Source organism: Osmerus mordax, chromosome 11 (genome assembly GCF_038355195.1).
Source record: "Osmerus mordax isolate fOsmMor3 chromosome 11, fOsmMor3.pri, whole genome shotgun sequence".
Lineage (NCBI taxonomy): Eukaryota > Metazoa > Chordata > Actinopteri > Osmeriformes > Osmeridae > Osmerus > Osmerus mordax.
This window is the reverse complement of record NC_090060.1, coordinates 15,685,428-15,696,718: the sequence shown is the minus strand read 5'-3', so window position 1 is coordinate 15,696,718 and position 11,291 is coordinate 15,685,428. Positions and strand designations below refer to the sequence as shown.

Here is an 11,291-nt window from a genome sequence, read left to right as displayed (position 1 = left end):
TCACACCACTCCTGGGTGACCAAGAGATTGGTTGCCACAGAGATAATAAAAACAGTGCAAATCACATTCATGCTAGAGAATAATGAATCTACTAGGGTTACAATCATGGAAGTAGCTAGTGGCTATGGTATAAGGGTTAACATCTAATAATATTGACGTCTTGCTTCATCAGTGAGCACTTACTAGGTTGCTATATCTAAAAAGATTGATGTCCTTTCAATTCAATATTTGCTCGCCAATAATAATAGGTTTATCTTATCATGATACACAACGAAGTTAATTACCCTTGACCAGCAAGGTGCATGGAGTGTGCAACCTATTGGATGGTGGACGAAAGGAGTTGAAACGCTAGTACTGGCAAGACTAACATGAGTTGTTACTCTATGCTAGCTAGCTATTTCGTAGCACAATTGGGCGACATATCGAGATACTACATTTGCCATTCACGGTGTGTATTAATGAACGACATTTGAATCTGAACCGACTGAATCAGGTCGGCGAATCTAGCTTTCTTGCAACCCATTCAAGTCAAAATAACCCCGCATGGGGCTTATTGGGAAGAACGGTCACATTTGTCACAATGGGGGTATGAGAAAAACGCGGCCGAAATGTGCCGATGACCGCGCAAGAAAATGGTGTCAAAAATGCAATACCGCGCGTCGACAAGAAGCAAAAATAGACATTTTTAATTTTTTATGGTTACCATACATGTCGTTCACGACATCAATAGTACATGTATTTCCCCCCTGTTTTGACCCCTCAGGTTGTCAGTCCCAACCGGACCATACCACAAAAACCAGCGCTGCAGAAACCCGGGCATTTATTGCACCGCAAGACCCGCATTATGAAATTTAACAATAAAGTAGGGCCGACCTTGAACAAATGCATTACAAGCCAGACACACCGCGTGAATATGGTTGAACAATTTCCATAGAGTTGTCTTTTAATTCACAAGAGCCTAAATATTTCAAATAGACCCACCCGTCCCCCAATCTAGTTGAGCCCAGCCTTCAGTCTACTGTAGAACAAGGAAGGAGAGGCTCCATTTTGGGTGGGACTAAACAACAACAACCATTTTCGAAGAGACCATAAGAAAGCGGTATATTACAACTGATAGAAATGTGATATACAGCTGCGATTTTCGAATTGACACTTACACAGAGGTATTCTGGAAATGTTTCTTTGAGTCCCATGTACCAATCATTCCGAGTTTAGATCAATTTAATGACAACGTCCAAGTTTGTTCTTACCTCAGAATGGTAGCTGCAGAGAAGGCTGCATTGCATATATTACCATATTCTTCTTAGCAACTCACCTAGGGCTATTGCGATTGGTTGAATTTTATTCAGTGACAAAATAGAAATACAATGTGTCTTGTCAGTAAATCTTTTACAAGCATTAGCGGGGTGGTCACACACTCGATAAATTCACAACTATGTGCTATAATTGTGAATAAAATAATTTCTGTTTCCAGTCATAAATATTTTCACTGTTCCTGTTTTGCAGGGACATCAACTGATTTATTTTGTTAACGGTTCTGCCCAATGAGAAATAAATAACGGGTCCGAGCCATCCAATCATCTGGCTTCTTGTTGTAAAACCGAATCAATCTTTTAAAAATAAAATTGGATTGAAAAGGTACTGTGGAGTTGAATTGAAAATAAAAACCTATTTACAATTGTTCACCATGAATAGTATCTACAGGATGGACAAACATTCATAATTTGTTAGGCCAAACTGCTGAGGCACTTTAGGTAAGTAAACTGTAATCATTGCACTGTTCTTGGATAGTCCCTAAGAGAATGGACTCTAGGTTGTATATTTACCCAGTTGTTATTCTGTATGCAAAACATTAAGCAGGACCCTGTTGGCTAATAAATTACCTTGTTTTCTATGACATCAATTACATACATGAAATCAGATTGACTATGAAATATAGCCACATGAATAGGACATATAGTCACTGACAAGGTTAAAAATAAAAATTTGTGTCGAAATAATAATTGTGTCCTTCGAGGTAATCTGAAGAAATGTCACGCCATGCTTCCAAAAACACCTTCAAAAAATGGGATTGGCTGGATGAGCACTTCTTACGTACCACAATGGGGTTGAGATTGGATGCCTGTGCTGGCCACTATTAGACTCAGTTGACCAGTTGACTGCTTCCTCCCTAAAGAGTTATTGCATAGTTTGGAGCTGTGCTTTGGGTCATTGTCCTGTCGTAGGATAACATTTGCTCCAATCAAGCTCCGTCCAGAGGGTTTGGTGTTGCAAAATTGAGTTAAATGCTTCGAGATGGCTCTACCTTGTCCAGAAATCCCACTTCACTACCAACTAAGCACCTCTAATATAAAATTACTATTCTTCAAGATGTCTATAATATTCTTTGGCCTAGAACAATTATTGCTGAGGTTTTAACTTCTGTAAAGCTAGCATAACCTTTTGGCTAAGACATTATTGCTTAAGTTTCCGTTTGCTGACAAACGTCTAACAAATTTGACTGTTTAACCCTGGTTGTTTTGCCCATACTGCAGGGATTTTTAGAAGTTCTTCTTTCTTGTTTTACGATTTGTTTTTAATATTAAGCATCTGTATTAAGTTCTGCAACCTATTTACTTTTTTACTTTTTTGTTAGACATTAACTATTGAACTAATGATGTAACTGTCTGGAACTACTGCATAAAAGAATGCTCAGATCATGACATTTTTAGAGAGCCCTTCAACTCCAGACATCATTTATGGTACTGTTTTAGAACTGCTCCTCCTTGATTTCAAGAATAAACAGATAAAGTCTTCTGACCTCAGACATTTAATCATAGAAAATCCACCACACACCCTCAGACCATCACATGGCCTTCACCATGCTGAACAAGGAGCATCACACACTTATCCAGCGTATGTTTATTTGGTCTGCATTTCACAAATATTCTTCTTTGTGATCCGAGCACTTCAAAGTTTGATTTGTCTGTCCATTACACTTTTTTTATCGAACATTCTTTCGTCCTGTGTCTGTGTTCTTTTCCCCATCTTGATATATATATAATTTTTTTTCCGTTTTATATTTAGTTTGAGATACGGCTTTTTCTTTTGTTGAAACTCTGCCTACAGGCCAGCATCACCGGGACCCCCTCTTCATTGTTGATGCTGAGACTGGTGTTTTGTAGGTATTATTTAATGACTCTACCAGACATGTGAGGGGTCCATGGGGCTTCAACTCAATTTTCCATTCTCGTTAGAACCAGTTTTGTTCCATGAAGGGAGTAGGACACTGTGACAATTTATTGCAAGGAATATCTTTCATTTCTCAGAAGAATAAATCTGGCCATTTTGAGCCTGTTCTTAAATCCACAATGGCTGATGCTCCATATACTCACCTTGTCTACAGTATGACCGTTTTATTGCTTCTTTAATCAAATGTGTAATTCTGTATGGTGTAATTCTGTACCTAACCTAATTCACAAGAGCCAACAGACAACCAACCAAATACAATCAGTTGAATTGTGTTATTGCTGAATCTTATTAAACTGTTAAAACTGTTTTTGAAGTACGCTGTTGAAAGGTTCTTTATTGAAAATATATTATGTAGACTTAACTGCAGACAACAGAAGATATCGCCACATTTATCAGGTTGACTCATATCCGGTGGGACTGAAAACCAGCCGCCTGGGGGCGCAACACGCCCCATGATCGGAGTTGTTGAAACTGTTGCCGAAGCGCGCGGCGTTCCACAGTTCACATTTGCTACACAACACGCACTCCCTGTGAGCTCACACCAGTGACACATTCACTGTCGATCTCGGGAAAAGCAAGAGGCTCTGGACTAGCTCCGTGTAACCGAAGAGATTATTGAATTGTATTTTAGCTGTATTTGTTCTTTCTTTCTGGAGTTCAGCTTTCCTACATACAGGATTCATTTAGCCCTAGTATCAGCGGAGATCGTGGAAGATGGGTCCAGTCCCTGCGATATCTGTCCTTATTTTGGGCATCGTAGTTCCAGCTTTGGCCGGCTACATTGAGGTAGGCAATGTCCAGGACTATCCATAGCCTAGATTTAGACGATTTCGAAGAAAGTATTTTGTAAACTAATGAAAAAATCTGAGCGGGTAAGTACATTGTTTACCGGAGATCCTTGAAATAAATCTGGAACGTCCCCTATAGGCTATAACCTATTTGCAGATTACGTTGGTATAGTTAGGCTAAAATAACTTAAAAAATTGTTTAACTCAACATATTGATTTCCATAGTAGAACAATAACCAAACCTAATGGGAGCTGTGCTGTTTTGGATTCCTGTATCACGGTCTTGGAGGGCTTTTTGACTTTTGATCTATGCACTTGATATGCCTAATATTTTACGCTTCATCTACAAATGTTAGTCTCTAGCTAACAGCAAACAGTCTGATTCATTATTGCCTGTAGTTTAGATTGACCTGCGTGGCAATTGTTTTTCGTGTGTTAATGTGAGCGGAATGTGTGGGCCGGAAGGCTATAACGTTGCAGGGATTTGAGCTGGAGTTGCTGCAGAGATCAAATGAAAGGCAGCTAGCCCTTTGCAGGCCTTGGGGACACAGGGTGGGACTCCGTGTAGCCTATCACAAATCTCTTTCTTCCAGTGTCTTGATATATCGTCTCAAACCCACCAGCCTGCATGTTTTATAACAAGAGTGATAAAGCATGGACGAGACGGAGGCCCCACCAGCTTTGACTGTTTTTTCATTTTAGCAGACCGGACTCTAAATCTGGTGTGCCCGAATTTACGAAGTTTAATCGCGAAAACGGATTTCTTATGTTACTTATGCTTTAACAAAGTAGTTGAAGCAGTCCAAAAAATTACTCTTAGTTACACCTATTACGGTTAGATATTCTGTCATATTCAGAATGCCATATAATTATACATCAATTTGACACGGAGAGACCAAACACAGCCCGTGAGAAGAAAACAGAGGGTTGAATCCTGAAATACTGCACTGGGTGTCTTGTCTTGGGAGCCTTCCAGATAACCCTCAGGGCCTTGGCACATATACCTGCTGTCCCAAATCATCTTCTCACAACATGGCTGTTTGGCTTATGGCCCATACTTCTACAACAGACATGCCTGTGCGACATTATGCGTCTATTGTCAAAATAGTGAGAAGAGACAACGTCCTCCCTCATGGATCAACCCTCTGACCCTGAGGAGACTGATTGTGTTGTACTGCAGACTGTTTGGTCAGTCAACACATCACTGCTGCACACTAACATGTCCTCTAAAGGCGTGAGTGTACGAATGGTTATCTGGGAGAAGGTTGTCCTTTTCAACTCCAATCCTACAGCTTCTCGCAGTTTCAGAGAAAGCATTGTGTGTGTGGGGGATGCTGGTGTTTGTTGTCCCATAAAAAAAAAATCTATATTGCAGCAATCTTTTAAATAGGCCTATCCCTCTATGAATGATTGCATTTTCAATTAGCCATTTACTGAACAGAAAAGGCAGTCAATATTCTTTGAATCCTATTCTTTATTTCCTTGCCTTCGGATGATCACCAATGAAGATTAACGAGGCGTTCACTTTGAAATGCCTGGTCAGTCTTGAACGTCAGATTGAGAGGATTTCTGATGTTCTCTGCAGTGTGGTCCCTGTGGTTCCTTCCCCTGATGCTGGTTGGTACAGGGCAGCGGGCTGAGGGCAGCGGGCTGAGGGCAGCGGGCTGAGGGCAGCGGGCTGAGGGCAGCGGGCTGAGGGCAGCGGGCTGAGGGCAGCGGGCTGAGGGCAGCGGGCTGAGGGCAGCGGGCTGAGGGCAGCGGGCTGAGGGCAGCGGGCTGAGGGCAGCGGGCTGAGGGCAGCGGGCTGAGGGCAGCGGGCTGAGGGCAGCGGGCTGACTGTTGGGTGTTGTTGTGTTGGCCATGCTGGTGGACTGTGTGAGGAGTAGTGAGCTGTGATGACAGACGTAGAGGCAGCTCAAGTGGATATTGCCTCGCTGTCATGCTGACTGCACACGCTTCCACAGACCTTGAGCTGAATTTGTGAGCAGCCTCCTCAGAGAGGCTCTGCTCGGTGTTTCCCCCCTCCCCCCCGATCAACTGATCAACCCGCCCGCTGCCGGCCTGCACGTGCCCGCCGGGTCCTCCGGGTGTGTTGCTTCTCTGATGTTTGAGAATGCGCCGTAGTTTTTTTCTCTCTACGTCGTCACTCGTTTTTGGGGTGCAGCACCTCCCGTGTGATTGGGATGTGTGTTTCAGTTGACTTGGAAAAAAAAAAAACACAAAAGGCATCAGTTGGTTTAAAAGAAAATCTGAAACGTGATAAACACAGAAGTTGTATTATTCTTAGGCTCCCTGACATGCTGTAAGGAACATGCACACAGGTGCTGCTGAGCAGACCATGTGCCGTAGACAGAAGGAACAAACAGCTGTATCATTGGTGGTCAGCCATCTTAGAAAATGTACTGGATTTCTTCGTGTGTGATGAGGCACATGCTGATATGGCTCACATTAGATTTATGGAAGACAGAATAGCTGAAATATCTAAAGCATTCAGTACATGCACTGCTGGGGAACAAATCCAGCAGCATTGAGAGAACAGTACCAATACTAGTGTACAGAGCAGGCTATATTATTTTAAAAATCATAAATTATAGTAGAATCTGCTACAGCTTTTCCCTTTCTTAACAAACACATGCTTGTTTCTCATCACCCATTACGTAAATGAATGTGCTCGTTAGACTTTGGTTGCAGTCCTTTTTTACCACTCCTATCCTTGTCATATGTAAGTGTGTGTGTGTGTGTGTGTGTGTGTGTGCGCGCGTGAGTGCGTGCTAGCCGTGTGTGTTTGAGAGAGAGGGAGACGGTGAAGATGTGTATCTGCAGGCTGGAAGGGCTGATGGTGAATGTGAATGGAAGGCCTAGTTGGCTGAGATTGTCAGAGGGGTTTCTATAGAGCCTGTCATGGGCTGAATGACTTCTTACGAGCCTCTTTTGTGAGGTCCTGAATGACTTGGAAGGGCGAGAGTGTCCTCACTGTATGGATTGGATAAAGAGACCCCCAGAGATACCACCAGACATGCTCTAACCCAGGAGAGGGAGGCTCCCTGCTTCACAGACAACAACCATCTTGATTATCATATATTATCATGTGCCATGATATCGATCTTTCAGAGCACCTTCTGTGGCTGAGTGCTATGATGCGTTGGGTACTGTACTTTGTATGTGAATAGGCCATGTCTCGGATGGGAGAGAAGTGGGGTGGGAAATCAATCAGTCAGACAGCCAGAGATGGGCCTTTTTTCAGATTTTCATCTTGTAAATTAGACATGAAAGCAGCCCATCCGTTTTGAGAGTAAGTACCCCCCGTGAATCCTCTTAACCCGGAGAAAAACTCTGAGCTACAGAGAAGGTAAAGGTACTAATCCTAGAGCGCTGACCTTCCCAGCCTGTCATTTACATACCGCACACTCTCACTCACTCCCTGGCACGCTCGCACGCACACACACCTCCATATCTACGCCTGAGTAAAAAAAAAACGCTTCCTGTAAGCTTGAGAGTCAGTAACATCTAGACTCCTCGTCGTCGGAAACAAAAATCAGAGTCCTCCTGCTCTTAGCCTGTTCTAACCGCTGGTATTCTTCTCCGAGCTGACTGATTTACATGGGTGCTCTCTGTCTCCCTCCTGTCTTCGTGCCTCTCGCCCTCCCTCTTTCTTCTCTCGTGGTCTCTCTCCCCCCTCTCTCTCACCCTCTCTCTCCCCCCCTCTCTCACCCTCTCTCTCACCCTCTCTCCCCCCCTCTCTCCCCCCCTCTCTCCCCCCCTCTCTATCCCCCTCTCCCCCCCCTCTCCCCCCCCCTCTCCCCCCGTCTCTCACCCCCTCTCTCACCCCCTCTCTCACCCCCTCTCTCACCCCCTCTCTCACCCTCTCTCTCACCCTCTCCCCCCCTCTCTCTCCCCCCCCTCCCCCTCTCTCCCCCCCCTCTCCGCGTCTCCCTAGGCCCGTGCATGCCTGCTGGAGACGTGCCATCTTCATCCACGCTCGGCTCTCATCTCTGAGATTTAAATAGAGAGGCCTCGTCAGGCAGGCCCCCGTTCGCACGATGTGAAGCTTTGTCTCCCTCGCTCTAATTATCCTCTACGCACTGCACTGGCTCCAGTGTGCCACTGTCTGTGTGTGTGTGGATGTTTGTGTGTGTGGATGTTTGTGTGTGTGTGGATGTTTGTGTGTGTGTGGATGTTTGTGGATGCCGCTGAATCCTCATCACATATTTAGTCGTTTTCTTTTTTTCCCCCGCTCTCAGCGAGAGCTCCGGTGCGGCTGGGAGGAGGAGGAGGAGGAGGGTGGAGTGAGCGAGTTCAAGTCGACACACTCTTGACTGCACATACCTTAGGTTGCACAAGAACCCCCACAGGGACACGTGGGACGTTCTGGAGCGTTCCGAAGCGTGCTTCGTTAGGTTGACTATGAGTCGGTCTGCTTAGTCATGCACCCTGTGCTCCCGGTGGAGAGACCGCTCCCTCTACCTGATCCTATTGTCTCTCCACCAAGCTGTAACTGGAGGTCAGGTCTAGAACAGTAGCAGGCTTGGCCGTGGCCGAGCTCCTTTTATCATGTTGTTTATTGAGGCGCTCTGGAATGTGTTGCCTGGAGTGGAAACATCACAGTGTTGTGCTGCGGCGTTTCTCATTACTTGGTCAGTGTTTCTGGCACAACTGAAAGCTGGACTGCAGTTTTCTTTGGCTGTTTATGGCTCCTCACTGTGCTTTGCCCTTTTGGCCCATGGAAAGGGAGGTCCACCAGAAGCCATGCAATGCGCTGTCCTCCCTAGGCTTTTGTAATTAGATGTATTTCTCATTGTCGAATTATCAGCTGATGCGTATTTGAGAGCAGGTCAGATTTGGTTGTCATCATCCCCTAACTCCCAAGTCTGTTCTCTCCTGTCTGCCTGTCTGCCTGTCTGCCTGTCTGCCTGTCTGCCTGTCTGCCTGTCTGTCTGCCTGTCTGCCTGTCTGCCTGTATTCCTAAGCTGTCTCCCGGCCTGGTCTGGACGTAGAGCTGCATACGGCATCCCTGGGAGTTATCTCTCCAGCTGCTGGGCTTTTCACAACCATTAATAAAAGATCTCCTGTTCTATCCAGGACAACCTCAGTGAACTGGTGCCAGTGCCCACAGCGGTGTGTCTGGGAGTGTGCAGGCCCGGGCTGCTTCGTCCTGCTTTTGTGGGGAGTACTTTTGTCTCGGGAGGATCAATGAGTCATTGGTGGCGGGCTCAGCCACGCTGATATATCTTCCTGTTTTTGGAGTGCTGCGCCAAACGATAAAGAAAAGGGCGGAGCGTCAGCTGTGCGCCGCTGAGCGCCGCTGAGCGTGGTGTGCCGGGCGGTGCTCCTCCTGTTTACATGTTCAGCTGGACAGCTAATGTAGGAGAAGACATCACCTGAGGGTCTTACTGTGTCTCTGTCTCAGGGTCTCTCTCTCTCTACCTTTTATTTCTCTCTCTCTCTCTCGCTCTCTCTGTCTCTCTCTCACTCTGTCTCTCTCTCTCTCTCTCTCTCTCTCTCACTCTGTCTCTCTCTGTCTCTGTCTCTCTCTGTCTGTCTCTGTCTCTGTGTCTCTCTCTCTCTCTGTGTCTCTCTTTCTCTCTCTCTCTCTCTCTCTCTCTCTCTCTCTCTCTCTCTCTCTCTCTCTCTCTCTCTCTCTGTCTCTGTCTCTCTCTCTCTCTCTCTCTCTCTCTCTCTCTCTCTCTCCTCTCTCTCTCTCTCTCTCTCTCTCTGTCTCTGTCTCTGTCTCTGTCTCTGTCTCTGTCTCTGTCTCTGTCTCTGTCTCTGTCTCTGTCTCCTCAGCACAGTCAGACCCAGTTTTCAAACCTCACATCATTTATTGATGCGTTCTTTTCTCGGCCGTTTGGATGGTTTGATGGTTTGTGTTGCGTGTGCGTTTACTCTGCGTTGAGGTTTGGAAAGCGCTCAGATTCAGAGCTGCCTGAATGCCCCGTGCCTTGGCAGCCCAGGCACGTGCCCCGCAATGTGCAGAGAAAGAGCAGGGTTACGTGTTCCTGTTTGTGTGTGTGTGTGTGTGTGTGTGTGTGTGTGTGTGTGTGTGTGGACACCAGGATTGGCGCCCAGCGGAAGGCCTGTTTGACTTGGCCTCGCCACTGATATGTGCCTGCTTGCCCAGGTAAGCACTGCCTGGCACCATTAGGAGCACGAGGGGCCTCCTTGATTGGCTGGCTGTTTTTTTTGCTTCGCTGCTCTGGTTTGCTGTGCAAACCAGAGCAGCCAGAGAGAACAGGATGTAGTGGCCGTTCCCTTTCTCCATCCTGGCTTTCAGTGTCTCTCTCTCTCTATCCAGCCACGGTGGACCCATTGTGAACTAGACCAGAACCAAGGGCTACAGGGACTCCGTTTCTTCTTTATTAGTTTCCCTTTTTTTCACAGGAGAGAGGGGGGGGGAATGAAAATGTCACAATGGTAAGAGACAGAAGCAGTGCACTGTAACACTTTACCCAGAGGGAGAGAGAGAGAGAGAGAGAGAGTGGAGTGAGGACTGAGAGAGAGGAAGACGAGTGCTTCTGCTCTTGGTACACTCGCTCCGTGACAGCCGTCTGATACAGCAGTTTCTCAAGGAGAAGGCGGCTCAGGACAAACGGCATCGCTGGTGGATAGCCCACCTGGGACTGAGGGCGGGGCAGTGGGAGGAGCTCCCTCCGAGCAGGAGGAGGGGCTGGGGGGGGGGGGGGGGGAGGAGTCATTTACACTCCAAAGGTCTTCTGTTCTATGTTCCTCATAGAAAATACATGCAAATCCTTCCTCTGCTATTGTGTCAGTGGCTACAAGCTACACCTCCAGTGACTCACTGCAATTAATTGGATAAGGGGTACTGAGCCATGAAGGGTGGTTAAGGGTGTGATTCCTCGTCCTGCTCTCACAGAACTAATAGGTTAAATGGGTAGTGTGGTGTGGCAGGGGAGGACTACAGGAGACAATTAAAGGTGGATTCAGTGTCGAGGAGCTCTCAGATGGAGATAGAAGAGCTCATTCCCTCTATCCAGAAAAAACAACTATTTCCGAGTTAGGGAGATGAATGAAGGTTGGGCAAATTGCCACAGATATTCTGGGTGGGGGGGGTTGAGATTCAAAGAGGAAAGACATGCCGCCACAACGCACACGCACGCACGCACACACACACACACACACTCCCAGAGAACAAGTGTAACAACTCCCTTCCCTCCCCTGCATTCCTCTCCTGCTCATCCAGTGACTGCTTGTTTTCCCAAAAAGGCCTTTATGGAAGTAACGTGTCATGTCGCCATGCCAACGTTATCCTGGCTC

General features: G+C 46.4%; 1 protein-coding gene across 1 annotated transcript in view; it reads left to right on the top strand.

Annotated features, from left to right (window-relative positions):
* Positions 1-3,769: 3,769 nt before the first annotated feature.
* Positions 3,770-11,291, top strand: part of aplp2 (amyloid beta (A4) precursor-like protein 2) — a gene marked incomplete in the record, with an annotated part of 26,364 nt that continues 18,842 nt past the window's right edge. Inside the window, 1 exon segment of the mRNA XM_067245849.1 lies at positions 3,770-4,017. Coding sequence (XP_067101950.1) covers positions 3,946-4,017 — 72 coding nt within the window.